This window comes from Emydura macquarii, unplaced genomic scaffold (genome assembly GCF_026122565.2).
Source record: "Emydura macquarii macquarii isolate MOO-44397 ecotype Brisbane River unplaced genomic scaffold, CSIRO-AGI_Emac_v2 contig_2297, whole genome shotgun sequence".
Classification (NCBI taxonomy): domain Eukaryota; kingdom Metazoa; phylum Chordata; order Testudines; family Chelidae; genus Emydura; species Emydura macquarii.
The window spans coordinates 270113-292083 of record NW_027132434.1 but is presented as its reverse complement, the minus strand read 5'-3'; the positions used below and the strand labels follow the sequence as shown (position 1 = coordinate 292083).

General features: G+C 37.1%; 1 protein-coding gene across 4 annotated transcripts in view; it reads right to left on the bottom strand.

Moving 5' to 3' along the window:
• Window positions 1-21971, bottom strand: part of RNGTT (RNA guanylyltransferase and 5'-phosphatase) — a 411810-nt gene that overhangs the window by 209043 nt on the left and 180796 nt on the right. For all 4 annotated transcript variants that reach the window (XM_067560703.1, XM_067560706.1, XM_067560704.1 and 1 more), the window contains exon 11: window positions 8331-8495. In XM_067560703.1, the coding sequence (XP_067416804.1) occupies window positions 8331-8495 (165 nt within the window). The remainder of the gene's footprint in view (window positions 1-8330; window positions 8496-21971) is intronic.

Genomic DNA, 21971 nt, shown 5'->3' with positions numbered 1-21971 from the left:
TCTGAATATAATCCTTAATGAAGATATGTGCATCTGCTTCTTTCAACTGATGCTATCTGATATTTTCCCAAAAATGGATGATTTAAAGAAAACTTTGTATAGAATGAGCTATTCTTCAATATAGCCAAAAAGCAATGAAAATATTTTTCCTTTTCCTTAATCATCATAATATTATACTAAAGTATGATACTTGACTTAATGTCTAACATAAAAAAAAAATACTGAAAAATAAACATCCTGTTTCTATTTCATTAACACTGGGAAAACTGTAAGGTCAAATTCTTATTTATAATCTGGCCCCCGTGTGCTGTCTCAGCAATGCAAATGGGCTGGAATTTGGCCATAGCTGACCAGATAATTTTCCTGGCCAAGGGAAACTCTCTATTGGTGTAAAGCTGGAAGAACTAGCTCCTGAGCCAGCATTCCCATTTAAGAGGCATGCTGGAAGTGAGGAGAGAGCGTAGTGGAGCTCAGCTATGCAATAGCAATCCTTAGTGTAAGTTACAGCAGCCACTGGCAACTGTAACTTGCTCTGAAGCTGGAGCCAACAAAGACCCTGACACACTCTGCGTGACACCTGCCCTCCACCCCCAGCCACTTCCACACCCATACCCCAGCTTCTGAGAACATTTTGGACGGGCATAATCTGACCGAAAAACTGCTTTATGACCCAGATTTTTGTAACTACACATATAAAAATAGTCAGACATCTGACTGGCCATGTAGATGTGCGATTAATTGTGCAAGTAAATGTCTGCCTGATGAACTGCATCTATCTAATTAAGGAATATGGTGGGCTTTATTTAATAGCATGCTTTTTTAAAATTTTTCTTTCTTCTTTTGGGGGAGGAGGGTGAGGGGAGGTGGAAGGGGGAAGGAAGCTGTAGAGTACTACTATAAGGACATTTAAATATTTGGAAAATATTCTATTAGTAACAATTCTTCTATCTCATGTTATACAAATTTTGGTATGGTTTCCCATGGTATGACCTGGTCTACAGCTTTAAAATAACTAAAACATCACATCACTCAACACAACAGAAAGCACCAAGAGCATGTCAGACTTAATTCTTCTCGGTTTCTGTTTTTCTGCTTGCTTGTCAAGACTTGGGATCACTTCTTCCTTCCAATTTAAAAAAAAAAAAACCTGCAAAAAATCCCCAAAAATTGAAAACTAAAAGATGAAAATTTAGCCAAACAATTTAATCTTGTAGTTAGCTGTGACTAAGCCAGAACTGACTGGAGAAAGTATGTCAAAAGTAAAAGTACACAGCCCTGGAAGCTTTAAGAAATGCAAGCTCAAGACTTCCTTTTCCAAAATGAAGACCTAGAGATTAAGTTCATGGAAAATTCACAAACTCCCTCCCACTCCAAACACATGCACACAGGAAAGTATTCTGTGTGAAGGGAAGTATGATCACATTCTGCTGTTACTGTCCTGGAGAACACACACAGACTATTCTACAGCTTCTACATGAAAACTGTCCTCCTTTACTAATATTTATCAAATGGCAGAGCCTTTTAAAAATAAATTGCAAACAATATATACCAGTTTACCAGATATGATCATGGCTGCAGCTGTAACAAGTTGGTGTTCTAGTACTTTCACCTAGCATAAGAGGGGTGTTGCTACCGACCCACAAACAATCCTACCTGTTTTGTTGGTAATGCTCTGCATGTTAGTATAGATTCACCAGATAAGCTGTCATAAAGTGCCTTGAAATCAGTGGTCTAAATCACCTGTTCTGCAGTCACAGGAAGAGGCACAAACAGTACCCAGTAGCAGAAGAGTAGTTCACGGAAGGCACAGTGTTTACTATCCAGTTGCTTGGTGCCCTAATAAAGTTAGTTTTTCTTCAATTCTCAAGGAAAGGGTATGGGACAAAGTGAGGGAGAAAGAAAACGGAGAGGAGACAAATAACAAGCAGAACAGTAGATGAGAGACAGTAAAATGGGGAAGATAACAAAAAAGAGGAAAATAGGACAGAAAATGGCAAACAGGACAGAAAACCTGAAAAAAACCAGATTGTGGGGGGAACAATGAAATAGGGGCAGAGACAGAAGAGCTACTGCCAATTCTGGTGTCAGGATATGTGAGGTGATTCAGCCATTCCTTAAGGTATGGAAAATAAAAATAAAAAATAGAGAGGAAGGTCATCTTTTTGGGGCATAAAAATGCATATAGATAGAATCAATTTTTTCTCTGCCTAAATATGTAACTCAAACCCTCCAGCAAATCTACACAGATTCTTCTCTTTACATCTCTTCTTCACATCTCTCCCCATTTTGTTGAATTTGTTGTAGTGCTACTGCCTGTCTATAATCCCTTTCTAGGGCTTTGCTGATGGACCAATTTGGTTTCCTAAGTAGCCTTCAACCCTCACTCACTCAACAATTCACTCAGACTCTAATGATTTATTTCAATATATGGCCAAGAGCTAATTTATTTTAAAAAGTGACCACACTGCTGTTGAGTACAAGTTTGACAACAAAATAATACAACAAACATGACATTTCTGAAGTATGACAAAAAGAGGAATGAAAAAAAATCAGCTAATAGTCCAAATATTAAACAAACCAGGAAAATAATACAAGAGCCATAAAATAACAATGTACTTTGTGCGGGTGAGGGAGGTCTGTATATTTGCCTCAATACTTGAAAAAAGTACCACACTATTTCACCTCATATCAGATTATATTCACTCTCATTCTGATCCCTCTAGGACTAGCTGTCATTTTTTTAATCAGATAATATTCCTAGAATTGACAAGTCTCTGGTATACAGTCTGATGGTATTTGGAAAAGGTTGTGCAGTTGACTTTTGTGTCATCACTTAACCTTCCAAGTCTCATTGTTTCATTGAAAGTGATCTGGAACAATTCTCAATGGGACAATGAGCTGCAAGAAAAGAACGCATCTCTCACTTTTGCAAGACAGCATATTCATTAGACTACAACCTTTGGTGACATCTTCCTGGCTGTGACTGGTCACAGGACATTTCCCAAAGCAGTTAATGGTTTGCTTATGTGATGAAGAATGAGGGCTTAGATCCCTTCTAAATATTTTATATGACTTGCATATTTACACACTCCAATTAACGTAATAATGTCCTTATTTTATTACCCATATAAAATGATAATCCTCTTAAAATCCTGCTAAATTATAGGGCTCAATAATCTCTGTTAGAATTAGAATTAGGTTAATTATAAATTGTGTAAAAAAAAAAAAAAAAACTATTCATTTTATCAGTCTTTAATTTGTTGCCTTTCAATTTCATTTAATGTTTTTTGAAATAAGATACTGAAACAAGAAAACAACTTTAAAATAAGGGATTTAAAAATTCAGAGATGTTATTGAATTTGATGCTATCCCTCAGGTTTTCCACTACATTAGTAGTGGGAAAATTAACGGAGTATTTGGGTGAATTAAAAAACAAATGTCAATTTGCCATGTTCCTGCCCTGTGTGTATGACTTATTGTGAATGATAATAAGAATTAAATTTTGTTTGTTCTTAAAAACATATGCAAGCTATAGCCATGTTATTCTAGGAATCAAGAAAAAGGTTCAAAGTGTACTTAAAACTGCTAAACCTGCCAGTCTACCTCCTCTTCACTCCACAAACTGTTCCCACCTCTCCTAGAGAGAATCAAAGGCCAACTTACTTAATCACATCTTCCTCTTTAACACAGATACATACAGCCAATGAGGGAAGAAACAATATGTCAAGCAACTAAGGTGACCTATCATCCACCTGTAATAATGAACAGTAAAGAATAAAGTCTACATTGTTCACAAACAACTCACAGGATAAAATTTGATTATGTACAGTGTTTGAATAAAGTCAAACAGTAAAAAGGCCAAATAAACTCAGACTCAGACTCTAAGGTCAGAAGAGACGAATATGATCATCTAGTCTGACCTCCTGCACAATGCAGGCCACAGAACCTCACCAGCCACTCCTGTAATAAACCTTTAACCTATGACTGAGTTATTAAAGTCCTCAAATCATGGTTTAAAGACTTTAAGGTAAAGAGAATCCAACAGCAAGTGCACTGTGCCCTACACTACAGAAGAACTTGAAAACCCTCCAGAGCCTTTGCCAATCTACCCTGGGGGAAAATTCCTTCCTGACCCCAAATATGGCGATCAGTTAAACCCTGTGCATGTGGGTAAGACTCACCAGCCAGACACCCAAGAAATAATTATCTGTAATATCTTTGAATCCACCCCATCTAACATCCCTTCACAGGTCATTGGCATATCTACCACCAGTAGTCAAAGATCAGTCAATTGCCAAACTAGGGTGTCCCATCATACCATCCCCTCCATAAATCTATCAAACTCGGTTTTGAAGCCAGCTAGGTTTTTTGCTCTCACTGCTCCCTTGGAACGCTATTCCAGAACTTCTCTCCTCTGATGGTTAGAAATTTCCTGATGGTCAGTTTATATCCATTAGTTCTTGTGTCCACATTGGCACTGAACTTAAATAATTCCTCTCCCTTCCTGGTATTTATCCCTCTAATGTATTTTATAGAGAGCAATCATATCTATCCTCAACCTTCTTTTGGTTAGGCTAAACAAGCCAAGCTCTTTGAGTCTCCTCTCATAAAGCAGGTTTTCCATTCTGCGGAACATCCTAGTAGCCCTTCTTTACACTTGTTTCAGTTTGAATTCATCTTTCTTAAACATGGGGGACCAGAACTGCTTACAGTATTTCAGATGAGGTCTGACCAACATCTTGTATAACGGTACTAACACCTCACTATATATCCACTGGAAATACCTCATCTGATGCATCCAAGGACTGCATTAGCTTTTTTCACGGCCACATCACATTGGCAGCTCATAGTCATCCTGTGATGCGTCCCCAGTTTATAGCATAAATTCTTGTTATTAGTCCCTAAATGCATGACCTTGCACTTTCCACTATTAAATGTCATCCTATTTCTATTACTCCAGTTTACAAGGTCATCCAGATATTCCTGTATGATATCCTGATCCTTCTCTGTACTGGCAATACCTCCCAACTTTGTGTCATCCACAAACTTTATTAACACATTCCCACTTTCTGGGCCAACGTCAATAATAAAAAGGTTAAAGAACATTGGTTCCGAGACTGATTCCTGATGAACTCCACTAGTATCCTCTCTCCAGCCTGACACTTCACCTTTCCGAATGATCTGTTGTAGTTTCCCCTTTAAACAGTTCTTTATTCACCTTTCAATTTTCATATTAATCCCCATCTTTTCCAATTTAACTAATAATTCCCCATGTGGAACCGTATCAAATGCCTTACTGAAATCTAGGTAAATTAGATTCACTGCATTCACTCTCTCTAAAGAAATCTGTTATCTTCTCAAAAAAGGAAATCAGGCTGGTCTGGCACAATCTACCTTTTGTAGAGCCTGCTGTGCCCCTTCTTCATTTTCCAACTCTGCAAACCTGTTTCTGAGCTCTATTTCTCCTTCACTAGCCCATCTTTTCCTCTGCTGGGTTCTCACAGTCACATGCTTCCACTAGTCACTTTCTTCACCCAGCATTCTCCCCTCAGAGTTCGTTGGTTCTGCTTCCATTTGAAGGTCTGGGTTTTTCCCTTCAGCCTCCTCATTCTTTTGTTCCATCATCTACTCGAACCCCCTTCTAAATTCAACCAGAGTTTCCACCTCTATCTCCAACCCTCGAATCTTCTCTTCCATCAACTCTATGAGGCAGCACTTCATACAAACAAAGCTCTTTTGAGGTACTCCCTCCAGGATCATGTACATCCCACAGTTTTCAAATCCAGTTGTCTTCATTGTCTCCTTCCACTGCTTGAGTGACTACCACTACCGCCTCTGTATCTGTCATAGCCTTCTCCTCCTAGTTCCTGTCAGAGACACAAAAGCAAATAAACCCCACCAAAACAACCCCCAATGAGCATCCCAATACCAGAACACCACACACTCCCACTCAAACTCCCCTGTTTTTAACTCTGTTTGCTGGCTCCTGTGCCGCTGCAGTTGTGCCACTGCCTGATTGAGTGACTGCCTTCATAGGCCCCCTAATGAATAGTTTTGACTGTGTTCTCAGTGGACAGTGACAGAAAGGACTGCATATAACAGCACTGTTTGATCATAAAAGCTGATTACTGATACTATGTACTGCATCAAAACAAATCTTAAGTTCAGCAAGGTTAGTAGTTCATGTAAGGCGATGCCAGTTACCTGGGACAATAGTCCCACCCAACTGCCTCTTTCTTTACTTCCTATCCCTGTCACCATCTCTAAGAATCTCTTGTGAAATAAATGGCAGCTCTGCAAGAAAATTTTACTCTCTTCCTGAAATAATAATGTTCATGACAATACTACAATATGTAGTCCATGTTTCTGATGTCTCAAGCAAATAATTAAGTGACCCCTTGAGACAAAACTTTAGATATTACAATTACAGTAATCTTTATAATTTACAGAAAGCATGTTCATGTCACAGCCAATTACTTTTCAGATTAAGGGAGAATAAAGCACACACAGTAACTGCAATGCTAAATCCCTAAACCCAAAATGAACTCTAAAACCTATTTTCTGATTCAGGTTATTAGATAACAATGGTCCACATATTTTCTGTTTTAAGAAACAAATTATTACCTTTAAAATGTTAAAAAAGCAGTACATTCCCAAACCTATGTGAAAATATTCACCATTCCTCATTACTTTAATTAAATTACTCAGGCTATTTACTCCACTTCTAGTTTACCACTGAGATTGCTGTCTGTTCTGAATATTTCTTCCTGCAATCTACCTGAAGTAATCAACACATGAATTATGAAGTTGATTACTTTAAAAAAAGACAACAACCAAAACAGGGAATGGGTTTAAATCTGAACAAAATTGTAAACCCCTGAATCTATAATTCAGAAAGGCATGCAGAGTAAGATTGTGGGAGAATGAAGGCATATTTTCAGTACCAATATTTAGCTATGTGGAATACAGTGATAACCAGATTCTAGAAGCACATTTAAGACAATATTAAATGGAGTGTTTTAGTCTAAAGGAAATATAAGATAATACGGTACAGTTCCAAACTGGACAACTATGGGGTGCTTTTCATCCTTATCTTGTCCAGATACTAGAAAAGTAGTGCTGTTGCAAAATAATTGATCTCCTCTTGTACCTTCACAAACATGGGATAGGAGGGATGACAAGACAATCTTGTGGGAGCCAGCTCATCATAGCTTTTGGAGTAAGTGAGCAGTTGCCCAATATTACCCCTCCAAATACTCTGAGGGGCAAAAAAGTAAAACTACTGTACGGGTCAAGATATCAATTTATGATCTCCCAAACATGTGAATGGCTCATAAAATTAACATGGATACTTTCTGATATTGGTATTCCAAACAATCGTCGCTGCAGCCTGAGTTCCAAGCATTTGTCTGAAACCAGAATGACAGAGAACCAAGACATTCTGAAGGAGATCCCCAGATAAACACTTCTTCCAAAGGAAAAACACATCTTATTGATATTTACTTTAAAACAATGAATTTATCCTAAGATAAACGGAAACTTGTCAGATGACTCAACAGCTAAAGTGGAAGTGTCTACATCAAACTAACGTAAACACCATCATTGAAAAAGGGATAAGCTGTCAACATTAACAATATGATATATAAAGTAAGCAGTTGAACCCGTTTCTAACTTTGCATATAATGATTTTAAATTGTATTTAAACAAATCAGTGAGAGACCAACGTGGAAGAATTTAAAATGGCTGTACAGAAGGATATCTATCGCCTTTCTACATAGAAGAAAGAAATGCACAATGAGAATCAGGAATTCAAACACTGGTATGTAAACAGCTTAATCAGTGAACAGAAGACAAAGAAACACATTAAAAAAGGTAACAGGGTCCTGTCTGTGGATCCCAAGCAATGATTCTTCGGGACCTGAAGAAGGACTCTGTGTAGCTTGAAAGCTTTTCTCATTTACCAACAGAAGTTCATCCAATAAATGATATTACCTCACACACCTGGTCTCTCTAATATCCTGGGACTAACACAACTACAACAACACTGCAAACAACAATTCAGCATTGTGAGATAAAACTGAAGTTTACGTAAAAGTAAAGAATGGTTTTGTAAACAGAGAAAATGTTACTCCAGAAGAAATAGGTAAATTAAAGCCACAAACCATACTCAGAGTGATCCTAATACCCAAATCCCACCCAAGGAGCCCAGAGTGCTCCCTTTGCAGTTGACCTTGCTATAACTAGACTAACAGAGGGAAAACCCATACTCAGAATTAAGCTACTACCATCAACACCACAACGTTAATAAAACTTAAATTAAATAAATTTACCTTTCTTGCAGCATGGATGTCAAAAAATGGCTTGTTTCGAACACTGAATGGTTCCTGTGCTTTGTCAATAAGACCATTCTTCATCTTTTCATGCCGTGGAAATATAATTTCTTTTTCTATACATGCTAGTCGAATGTTAAAATCACATTCTCCAACTGGCTGTCCCTGCCAAGTTAGACAAAAATTAATATAAAAAAACCAAATGCTTATCAAATTATTAGACTGAAGTTTGCCTTACAAAATATTTATAAACAAAATATTTATAAACATATAGGTACACGGAATAGCAAAACATGACAAAAATACATATTTCTGTCAAATTTCCCAGCTTGCATATATTTCTCTATAGCTGAAGAGGTCTGATCCAATGATAGTTTATTAAAAAAAAAATGCCTGGTGAACTTGTGTGTTCAAGAACTAAGAGAGCAAATAATCTAAATGATTTCATAAGCATAGATTTGGGTTAGGGTAACCATAATATTTTCAATATAGTACTATTTTACTATGTAATTTAGTCCATTTTGTTCATAATTTCTTTAATGACAGCTAGTTGACAGTATAACTTGAACAGCTAACTAAAAAGCTAACTAAAAGCTTTGCTTCATATGTATTACAAACACCTTTTGCACCAAAAATTAGAAATCAGCATTTTTGTTACAGAAAATGAAGTTAACACAATTATAGATTAGAAAATCTGCCAAAAATACCGTGGTAAATTAGGTAAAGGCAGCAAAAACTAGTTGAACAGATTATTGTTCAACCGTAAAAACTAAAGTTCTTGCTTAATTCTCAGTGTTAAACTGTGATCTCTAAGAGCTGAAACAAATTGCACATTTTACATCCGTCTTTACTCATTTGGTGTAATACACTAGATCAATAGGGCTATTCAAAAACACATCTGGAACATTAATAATGATCATAATGTGGTTTGTTACACTTAGAGTGCTAGCTAATGGTAACTTACCTTAGCTGCCATGAACAGATTATGTATAAATTTAATGCTTATTATGGAAATTTAATTTCAATCAAATGTGCCAATTTTATAGCAATACAAGGCATATAGCTCATGCATTAGCGATGATGTCCAGAGTCTAAAGTATTTGAGACTTATTTTGCCGAGCCCATACCTTACTCTGCTGCTTCCCTCCTTCACATTAAAAAATAATGCAACAGTGTTTTCACAAACTACCCCAACAAAATTCCCCTTCATGCAGTTAGCAAGGCATAAAAATTTGACTGTTAACTATGAAAGCTTTGGAAAGATGTAAGCAATGAAAAGAGGAAACTAGAATAGCAACTGACTTCCTCACCAGAAATATCACCCACTGGGGAACTCCCAAATCAAAAGGCAGATATAGGAGAAGGAGAAGCTAAATTATTGAAGGGGGAGAGATTAATACTAATTTCTCAACAAAAGTATAAGAGGGAAGCAGGACATCTAGCTACAAAAGGACTTAGAGAGATTAAATAAGCAGATGATATGCAACAAAGTTCAATTCTAATACAGTAGAACTCAGAATTATGAACTCCAGAGTTACAAACTGACCTTTCACACCTCATTTGGAACTGGAAATATGCAATCAGGCAACAGCAGAGACAAAAAAAGCAGCAAATACAGTACAGTACTGTATTTGTAAACTGTAAAATGTAAACTAATAAAAAACAAAGGAAAGCAGCATTTTTCTTCTGCATAGTAATGTTTCAAAGCTGTATTCAGTCAATGTTCAGTTGTAAACTTTTGAAAGAACAATCATAACATTTTGTTCAGAGTTATGAACATTTCAGAGTTATGAACAACCTCCATTCCCGAGGTGTTTGTAACTCTGAGGTTCCACTGTAAATGTAAACAAGATGATGGAAAAGTAAAAATTTGTGCACAGCTATCTTAAAAACTCACAAGGCAAAGGAAAAACTTAAGTGATAGCTTGAAATTAAACAGGAGTTTGCAATATCAAGAGCTTTTGATTTACCTGGCAGCCTTTCAGATCCATCCTGAGTCCCTCAAGCATCTTCCATATTCCAGGCATCTTCCCTCCCTCCCCGAAACACACACACACACACACACACACACACACTCTCTCTCTCTCTCTCTCTCGCCCCCCAGATTTCTTCTGGATGGCTGAAGAACTCTCCCACTCAGAGGTATAAGCTCTCTGGCCACCCCAAGAAGCCTCCCTCTTCATAGTTACTCCCTCTCAGAAGCTCTTTCCTGATGATGCAAAAGCCTTCTTCAACTCATATTGTGATCTTCCCATGTTAGCCTCACGGCTTCTCAACTGTTCATTAAAATAGCTTTCTAAGAGCTATTTACCCTCTCTACTCAGGACTGCTTCGCACAATTTTGATGCTTTAGGCTTCCTTCCTTAAGTATATTAGGATATGGTATCAGGGATGATAATAGGAACTGAAGATATTTGGATGTTGACTTCTCACCTAAGACGTTGATTATGAGAATCAAAGAGATTGGGATGCACAACATCAACATGAAAGGAGCATTTATTTGTTGTCTTATTTTTCTGATTTAAAAAAATTTTTTTTTTTTTGCATTTTAAATGAAGGTCTAGTTTAATGAATGAAAAGCTAGGGTAGTGAAAATTCTAGAAGCAAGAATGATCAACATACTCATATTGTTTACTTCATATAAGGCAGGGCATAGCTGTGAGCTCTAAATTTAGCCACTGCATCCAAAAACTCTACCATTCCATTGTTCATTCAAGCCAGTCTTTATGTCACATACTTTAAAACACATCTACATAATGACTGACTTTGTCCATACAGAGAAAAATTAATGGTTAACTAAATACACACACCAATTTATTTTCTATTTCCAATTTGGGGAAGTATAGGGCATCACCACCTTGAGCTTTGCCACAAGTTATGGTGAAAAGACCTGATTTTTTCAATGAATCTTTTCTGATTACATATTTTGAAGTTCAGAAGTTGAAGTTCACTGCCCAATTATTCTGCTACTTTCCCCTAAAACTACTTCCCCGCTCACCCAACTGTTATAAGAACCTCAAAAAACTAGGTCTAACTCATAATACTTAAAATATTTTATCCTGAAATAAACAGGAAATTATGTTTACACAATTATTTTACAGCTAATCATTTAAAAGGGTTTTACTTTGGTGGCATAAATTGATTTGAAGCCATTAGTAGTGAGCAATTTCAATTCTTTTATGTGATTCCATATTCAATCTTCTAATCACCTAATTCTCTCTGCCTTAAAGAATCCTTTTACTTCTCACACCTTCTATGAAGTAATTATCTCCCACAGTTCTGACACTCAAATTTTTATTTCAAACCTTGTTAAGGTATCTTACCACTGGTTCCCTTTTATAAGGTCAAAACTAGACTGATTTAAGTGTCTATGTGGTTCAGAAACCACAGAAAATAATTCCTTCACCACCCAAGTAAAAAGATAGGAATGGGCTTTCTCTCTCTCTCTCTCTCAAAGCATCCACTTTTAGAAAGGAACAGAAAATGAGCATAATTCTGAATTTAAATCAAGGACTTATTTAATATTGAAAATAGTCTAAACTAAAGGCAAACAATGCAAACTTTTACTATATTAAATCAAAAATATATAATTAAATTAAATTAAATCAAAAATTAAATATATAATTTAATTTAATTAAATAAAAAATATATACCCCAACAATCCACTTTACATCTACTGGGTGGGTAAAGATGCAATTTTTTTTTTAATGAAATGTCTGAATTTAGGATGTGGAGACAATAAACAGTCATGTTAAAGAAGAAAAAAAATAAACCAATTCTTCAGTTAGGAAGTGGGGTGCTGAAAGCTGCTCTCCCCATCAACCCAGACAACAGATGAATGAATGACACAAGATGGGTTTAAATGGCAGACTGCAACTTTATTAATTATACCTCAAAGGGACACTACATTGCCTGACCCCACATTCTCACATGAGCCATTTACTAGTTCCAATGAAGGTTACCGGGCTTAAATCACAAACCAAACAATAATTTAGGGTAGACCCTCTATGGTCTACCCCATAGACTCAGCTTTGTTGTGAAACCTCTCCCCATCCCTTTCACATAAAGGGGGGATGGTGGGTGCATCAGTCAGCAAAGATGTCAGGTTCCTCCTTGATTACAAGTTCTAAGTCCAACTCCAAAATGCCATATCTCATTTACCTCTGGGAGCTGGCCATTTAGCCTTTAACCCATCTCCTGCCTGACCCAATCCCTAAGGGTAAAGAGCCAACACTAGTTTCAGAATCTGACAGATGCAATCCATCATACTTAAAGAGCCCAGGACCATTGTATCAGATATCCCTATGTTATCACAGTCCACCCCAACTTCTGTAATTATCCTGACTACCGGATGGTTCACATTTTTCATGTCCTGTCAACATGGGCTGGCTCAGCGGCCCCTCCCACCAAACTCATCTTGTGAATATCTCAAACCAAACCAACTGAGTGGAAGGCCACAACTGCATAATCAGCTCCACATCTCTCTGTATCCTAATTTTTAAATATAACATTGCAGTCCTCAAAAATCATTTTTTGCCCAGATGAATAACTAGGACATCAGGTGGCTATAAGCTCAGCCACCAATGCATGCAGCAGGGTCATGAGCTGGCCCCAGCACATGCCCCTTCTACCTTACCATCAAAGGCAAATGGTTTCAGCTTTGAAGCTCAGTTGTGATACACTTTCTGACCTGGCCAGCTGCTGGCTGGTTCAACGCACAACAGAATGCGCACATCAAACATCAACCCACCCTCTCAGTGTCTCCATCTCAAGCACAGATCATATTCTGAGGCACCCTGTATCCATCAGCTGACCTTTCCTTTCTGGTGCATTGTAGCTGCTCCTCATCCTGGATCCCTGAACCACAACTTGGCTGAGAAGTGCCCTTGCAATTGTGGGTGGCAAGAGCCTGCTCAGGTAGTACGGTCTGTGCACCCATCTACCAGCCTGTGGATATAAAAACACTGCTCCTCCAAGAGGTGGGAGACCCAGGAGAGCTTGGCTGGGTCCATTTGCTATCCCAGTTGCCCACTCCCCATCACCTCTTCTATAAGGTGCTGTTCCTCATGCCACAGAAGCAGCCTCTTCTGCTCCTCTCTCTCTTAGCTGCAAGCCATTTAGCTCTGACTTCTGCCATCCCTGGATGCACAATCTCTGCCACTCCATCTACAGGGACTCTGAGGAGACCACACAGGTCCCTACAGGGTGTCTGTGTTCCCCCTAGTAGTTTGCCCCCCTCTCTCCCCATTAAGGTGGGGGCAATTACATGCCCACCCAGAATAGCATGAGATGGGGGAGACACTTCCAGGTGTGGAGGGCTCTTTGTTTCCTTGTCCCGCCACTGGAGCAAGCTGCTACTATTGCTACTAGGGAGGAAGAGCGGGGAGGGCCAATACCAGCCAAAGATCTAAGTCATGTGGAGAGGAAGACCCCTCTGAATTGAAGTTTCCTGGGGGGAGAGGGGTGATATTCCCAGGATCTAAAATCTCCCAGATCTTGTTACTACTTGCCCTCTATGTGCTGGTTCTGTTCCCAAGCCTCCTCCAGTATTGTCCACGTGTTTTCTTGCTCCAGCCATGGCTAAACAGGAACTGCTTCTTGCAGCTAACTGGAGAGTAAAAGGCTTTTGAAAAACTCAAGCTAGCTTAAATTGGCTGCTGGGTGCCCCCACCCTTGCCTATTAGGTGGCCCAATCCCCTTTGCCCAGCCAAAGGCTAAGCAGAGAACCAAAGAAGGGGAGCATGAGGGGGAAAAAAACCCTTTCTGGCATACACTTTGAACTTCTCTTATTCCCAACTGTCCAGTCACAGGTCCGTTCCCATTAAAGGTGGTGAGAGGATATTTTGTCATGTCTGAGCCTACTGTTTAAATAGTCCAAACAAAATCCAAACAATATAGATATATTAAACCAAAATGTACGCCCCAGCAGTCCACTTTGTATCTGATGGGTGGGAAATGATGCCAAAAAAAATTTTGTTTTTTAATTAAATATAGGATTTCAGGACTTGTAGACAGTAGACAAAAGGCAAACAGTCATGGTAAGAAAGAAACAATTCACTAACACAATAGGGATTCTTCAGGTAGGAAGTGGGAAGGCTGAAAACTGCTGTCCATTTTGTCATGCCTGAGCCTACGTTGTCCAACTATCCCACAAACATTTTCTTATGGATAAATGTGTAGATGGCAAAAGTGTGGTATTTGAATTATATCCCCCAAACACAGTGTTTTTAATAGAAACGCTGAAAGACTTCTACCACATAGCGGCCAGGCTTTACTTCAGTAAAGCTCTCTGGGTCTCTGTGTATCCAGTTGATCTTTAACTTGGTTTGAGATGGACTGAGAATCTCTCTCTTTTTTAAAAAATATTTGATCTGGAAATAAACTGCCAGCAGAACATATTCCTTTTTAGTTCCCAAAGCAGTACTTTAAATAATATGAATAATTCAGTACATACTATATTCACCCACACAAAATATGCATATAAGTACCACACATGCCTTGAGTTACTGAACCATAACAGAACATATGCCACAACTGTCTTAACAACTTTAATGATTCTGGAACAAGACTATGATATAAACAGAGGCTAAAATGTCAGCCTATGGTAACATTATTACTGACAATTCAAAGCACACACAGCTGACATCTGCATTTCCAAAGAGAGAAATTCCATCATGTCTCTCCATTTTCAGAGGGCCCTGAAGCCTAATATCTTGAATTCTACACTAATGGACTAGTATATATTTTTCTTGACAGTGGAATTATGATTGCTGATATAAATTTTAAATCTTTATTTATTTAAGATAGCTTTCTGAATATATGTATTTAAATAAAGCTAATTAATTTGAGGGTGTCTTTTGCCCCCTATATAAGGTCTATGACATTTCAACAACTTGACAGTTGAATAATGTATCTTTAATTTCTGTATTTTTCTTTCACAATAATGGAAAGTGAAATATTTATGGAAATGAAAAATGCTGTAAAAACTTAGAACATTAGGGTTTTTCATTTCTAAAAATGAGACAAATGGCAAGACTACCATTAGAATTTGACAACGCATTTTAAGATGAATATTTTCTAACCTTTAGCACTGAATCATTCAACACAGAGACAAGCTAATGGCAAAAAGCCTAGAGTTTAAAATGTTTTATACACTTTATCTGTGGTACTAGGAAGGTACAAAACATGAAATACAGTTGCTTGAGATAAGAACTCAAATTAATGTGGCACAAGAATTTATTCAATATTTATATAGTGTGTATTCATATCACAGAATACTGCTGCAAATTCTCCCATTTTCGGAAACAATTTGAGGGACTCAAACCTGTTACTAAAATCCACTGAATAACAGCATATCACAAATATTTATTTATTTCTTGAGTACAAATAAGTTCAACAATAATTTATTTTAAAACAAATAACTTTTAAAATGACTCCAGACATATATGTGTGGTCTTTTACCTAGACTGGATGTGTGGAACACATTCTGTGGAAAAGGCAAAATTCCATTTTTAATTAGATTAAAATGATGTACCTTCCACCAAAATACAGCACCCCTCTCACTGATGTCAGTGAGAGGTTTGCACAGACACAAAAGGTAAAATGAGTCCTTTACATAAAAACTAACCAGCCACAGGCCCCAAAATGTAGTTATTATTGAAATTTGACTATTTGAAAAGTAAAGTTCTAAATTGAAGGCTGGCAGCATCTGGACCTTCCTTTTCACTATTTATTTGCTAAGGACATTATCGTTCCATACAGCATCCCACAGTATGGGAACATCCTATGACTACAGCCATTCAGGTCATTCGTTTCCTCCTTCTTTCCCCATCCTCCTTTAAGTTTTTCTCCTTTCTCATTCTCACTGCACTGCCCTCATCACAGCAACTCTCAATGAAATAGTTAATGCTGCCATTAGGCTATAGAGTTATTACCCCTAATTAGATGAACAAGAGCTTGAGAGTTCCTGCCTCCCAGAACCATAGTTTCTTTCAGACTGTTTGCAGACTCTGGAATACTCTGCATTGGTTCATCCTCAGCTCATATTTAACATGTCACAGACACTTATTTTTTAATGAAAGCATAGAATCTGCAGAACCTGTACATCATGATGGCCACATAAATGTCAATCAGGCTCAGTGTTTGACATTACCCATCTAGAAACTAATTCACCAAGACCAATTAATGGAACAAAACAGCTCTGTACTATAAACTACCTATCTATTATATGGCTATCTTCCAAAGTCAGTTAAGAGATCTTAAATTTACACAATCATCACACACATTATACAATCTTTTGTAAGAACTGCCTTAGAAAGGGAGCAGCATACTTCACAAATTAATTTTTTTTAAAAGTCTACTTGTAACAAATATTTTTCTTAAGAATGCTCTCTTTCTCTAAATTGTCAACTGAAAATTTTGGTTAAATTTGTGTGTTTTATAAATGGTACTTCCAAATGCTATTAGATATGATTGAGTTATCTTTTGAATTACCCTGGAGCTTATCTTTAAAGAATACTTGCTAATTATGACCAGTATACAGGATTTGCAAGTGCAAAAGCACGAAGGTTAAATGTTTCCCTACAGTTTAAAAAAAAACAAAAAAACCAACTCTAGAAATGTCAGTACCTTTAAAAGGTGACCCAATAATAGGGACAGGGAAAGGGGAAGTGTTTTTCCCTTTTTGTTTCTCTAAATTGTCTAAAGAAGGCCTCTGATATATTTTTAATTTGGTTTGGATCTTTTTTAAATTGCATTTGTCCTCCTTGATTTTCAGCTTAGAAATATCAGGTTACAGAAATCTTGTCTTCTCTGTTTTGCTAGAGGTCACCATGGGGAGCCAGAGAGCTGGAGTTAGGAGATTTTGGCTATGTTTACACTTGAATACTGCAGTGGCACAGCTGCAGCTGAACCACTGTAGAGCTTCAGTGTAGGCGCTCACTACAGCGACAGGCTGTAGTTAATCCACCTCTCCAAGAGGTGGTAGCTAGATCAATGAAAGAATGTGTCTATTGAATGTAGCACTGTCTATGTTGGGAGGTAAGCTGGCCTACGTACGTCTTTCAGGGGTGTGGAGTTTTCATACTCTTGAGAGATATAGCTATGCCAATGCAAGTTTGTAGTATAGACGAGCCCTTAGTCCTTAACTAACATGTTATCTTTTTTTGATGAGATTACGGGTTTAGTTGATAAAAGTAACAGTGTTGATGTAACATACATAGACTTCTGTAAGACATTTGCCTTTGTTTCACATGACATTTTGATTAAAAAACTAGACAAATATAAAATTAATACAGCACACATTAAATGAATTAAAAGCTAGCTAAATGATAGGTCTCAAAATGTAGCTGTAAATGGGAAATCATTGAATGGGTGTGTTTCTAGTAGGATTGCCACAGGGATAGGTTCTTGGCCCGACACTATTTAACATTTTTATTAATGATCTGGAAGAAAACAAAATCATTACCAATAAAGTTTACAGATGATACAAAAATTGGGGGACCGGTAAATAATGAAAAGGACAGGTCACAGATTCAAAGAAATCTGGATGATTCGGTAAACTGGATGAAAGCAAACAATATGTGTTTTAATATGGCTAAATGTAATGTATTCACCTAGGAACAAAAAACGTAGGCCATACTTACATGTTGCGGGACCTGTCCTAGGAAGTTGTGACTCAGAAGACAACTTTGGGGTTGTGGCAGATAATCAGCTGTACATGAGCTCCTTATGCAACTGTGACTGAAAAAGCTAATGCAATCTTTGGACGCATGAACAGGAATTTCAAGTAGGAGTAGAGAGGTAGTTTTACCTCTGTATTTGGCACTAGTGTGACTGCTGCTGGAATACTGTGTCTAGTTTTGGTGTCCACAATTTAAGAGGTATCTTGATAAACTGGAGAGGGTTCAGAGAAGAGTCACAAGAATAACTGAACGATTAGGAAACATGCCTTATAGGGATAAGACTCAAGGAGTTCAAACTATTTATCTTAACAAAAAGAAGGTTAAGGGGTGATTTGATTACAGACTATAAAGTATCTGCATGGTGAACAAATATTTAATAATGGGCTCTTCAATCTAGCAGACAAATGTATAACATGATCCAATGGATGGAAGTTGAAGCTAGAACTGCTGGAACAACTTACTAAGGTCTCCACCACTGACCATTTTAAATCAAGATTGGATGTTTTTCTAAAAGATATACTCTAGGAATTATTATTGGGAAGTTCTGTCGCCTGCATTATGTAGGAGATCAGACTAAATGATCACAGTGGTCCCTTCTGGTCTTGGAATCTCTGAAACTAGAATCTTATAGAAGGTGTGAGGAGTGTTGAATCTGTTTCAAGGAAATTTTCTCCTGTTTGTCAGGTGTTTGAGAATAGATGTCAACAAAAACAAAAATTGCGTTTTAAACATCTGACCTAAAAATCCCTTTTCTCTTCAGTTACTCAGGTTTCACTCTTTGTTGTTGTGATTTCATCCTACTAATTTATTTACACATCATTGTAGGTTAGTAGAAGAGCTGAATTTCTAATGTGTTTAAAATAAAAATAAAACAAAAACACCTTTTACAAAATATCAGGCCTTCTGTAAACATCATAAAGAAGAAAAAAGTCCATTCATTTTTTTCTTCCTTTACAAATCCCCATTTTAAAGGGTTTTCAAAAAACATAGTATTCTGTTACATGATGATGTATGTTTTTAAAGTGGTGGGCAGGATGGCAACTACACTTGCTGTGGACTTTAACCTTTTCTCTGGACTTGGTTATAATCTACATTTTCACTAGCATTATAATATTTTTAGCTTTTTGTAAAAAAACCAGAATTTACAAAAAAACAATGTAAGAATTCTTTAACTGTCTCATGATGTTTTAGATCTCTTCTGAATTTTTTCTTAGCATTATCTATTATAACTCCACATAAATTCTAAAAAAAGAAAAAACATTAGTTATGCATGCAAAAGTGGGCTAGGTGCCTCAGAATAAGATAGGTCCTTGCACTTAAGGGCTTGCAGTCTAAATAGAAAAATAGATGGAGGATGGTGAAAGGGATAGAGCATAACAGTAAAATGAATTTTGGCATGTCTTTTTAGTTCAATCACTTTTTTTTCTTTCCTCCTTTTCCTTTATTTGCTCCCTCTTTCCATATGCCCTTAATCCAGCCATATCCTCTCAGACCATCTTCTCTTTCCCACGTCCTGCCTCCTTGTTCTCCTTTCCCATCCCTTGGACTGAGTGTTAGGGTGATAGTTTTTCTTCTCTCATCATGTATTTCACTAATTGGAAGTTGCACTCAGTGGTCCCAAGTGTCAAGATCTGAAGTGTCTACAAATGTCAGCATGGTGTTTGCTGAGGTGAGGGCAGGGTTTAATGGCCTTTTCTGTTCCATTTTGAGTATGGCATAGAACTGGTGCATGTGTGGGTGGTGAGCATTAAAATGTTTTCCTCTTAACAAAATATAAATTAGAAAAAAGAAAAGTGAGCAACACTCAAACAGCTTTCTTTTTAAAAAGAATGTATTGTCATTGACTCATGGTTATGTTATTATTATTTACAAAGCACTGAAAGTAACTAAGTTTTAAAGTTGATGTAAGGCAAATATTAAATTCACTTAATTTAACAGTTGGTTAAACCAGTAAAATAATTATTTACAAAATTATTGTACTTACTGCTGAAGTACAATAATTTCCTTCTGTTCTAATGGGCATAACACTCAGTTCTTCTTGGGAGCTATTATTAAAATGGCAGCCTCCATAGAGAGGACTCTGATACCAAGATACTAAGACATTATTTCTAAAATAACTTTGAAAATTCCAACATATTCAGTCTATTGATTCATAGATACAGTTAGTTTATCACTGCAGTTTTCTTTAACCATAGTAGTACATGCTTTTATTCCTTTCACGGCAACAATCCACACCCCTGAAAGATGTAGCTATGCCGACCTAACTCCCAGTGTAGACAGAGCTAGATTGATGGAAGAATTCTTCTGTTGACCTAGCTACTGCCTCTCAGGGAAGTGGATTAACTACAACTACAGTGTTGCATCTGTGCCACTGTAGCGTTTCAATGTAGAAACACTACAGTGACGGGAAGGGTTCTCTCATCATTGTAGTTAATCCACCTCCCCAGGTAGTGGTAACTAGGTTAACAGAAGAATTCTTCCATCAATCTAAAAATATCTACACTGGGAATTAGGTCAACATAGCTACATCTTTCAGGGTATGGATGTTGATGCAAAAGGGGAAAACGGACATTAAAAATTACAAGTTTTCATCTTGCCATCTTACAACCTCCCAAAATGTAGCCATCAGTGACAGATAATCCCAACAACTTGCTAGATGAAACATCTCTATTTAAAATTTATTAACCTCCAAAATAGTTTTTTTCTCGACATTTTTAATGTTCATGTCACTTTTCCTTAGGGATAATTATTATAACAGCACAATAGAAGACGGTTGTTTTATGAACTGCTTCATTATGCTAGTGTACCATGTACTCTTTAAGAAGAAGAATTCAACATATTCTAGTATCTATACTTTATATATACACTATGCACAATTTCTGAAATATTATTGTGCTTTATGTGCAACAGAAGCAAAGTAGGGTTTGCACATGTAATTCAATATCAATAACATCTGTTTTCAAACAAAATGTAATACATGAATCTCTTCGTTTTACAATAGTATTAAATAGCTCAGCAAGTAGGAAAATAGAATGACAGTTTATGTGCTGTATTTTGGATGTACTTAAACTATTTTTAAACATTACTTTTTCTGATATCTCCCTTATATTCTATGAATACTCTATTTCCCTGTAGTTCTTATGAACAGGCCACAATTCAAGAGAGTTATTTTTTCTCATTTTATATTTAAAATCTGTCTTTCAGCACTGTCTGCTGACCCAACTAAAACTGTAATTTGGTATAGATCAAAAACACAATTACACTTGCTTCTTATGAGTTATAAGAAAACCAATTCACTTTCCTCCCTGAACTAAATATCTTCAGTACAGAACAACATGAAATAAAACAACAGATTACATCTGAATAGTCTGTACATCAAGGATAACTTCACAAAGCTCGTGAATATTTTGAAAGATAATCAAATACGTTTATTGGACTAAATTTAAAGTTACAAAATCAAATACATTTATTTGACTAAATTTAAAGTTGCAAAAATATTTGTAACAGAATTATGACATACCAGGGTACACTCCAGACTAATGAGCAGCTATGTCATCCCTGCCCTACAACCTTGGGTGTCTTGCAATGTCCTGATGAACTATGTCCCACCAGGGCTGCTCACAAATAGCCTTCCATCATGCAAGTCAGACCTTGAGTATCCATGTGTAACTGCAGCCACACTTTGGTTACACTCTCTCACCAGCCTTGATTATACTGCAGGGTGACCCCAACATACATTTCTAGGGGGAAATTTAAGATGGGGGGGAAGGGGAAGAGTTATGACCTGGACTGCCCAGCCCTGTCCTGAATAACACAAGTTATATTAAGTCCATTATTTCTTTTTCCACACAACTTGTCACCCCAAATGGAGTTAAATAGACACTTCAGTTTAAACACACTGGATTAGATAAAACAATCAAACAAGTTTATTAACTACAAAGAGATAGATTTTAAGTTA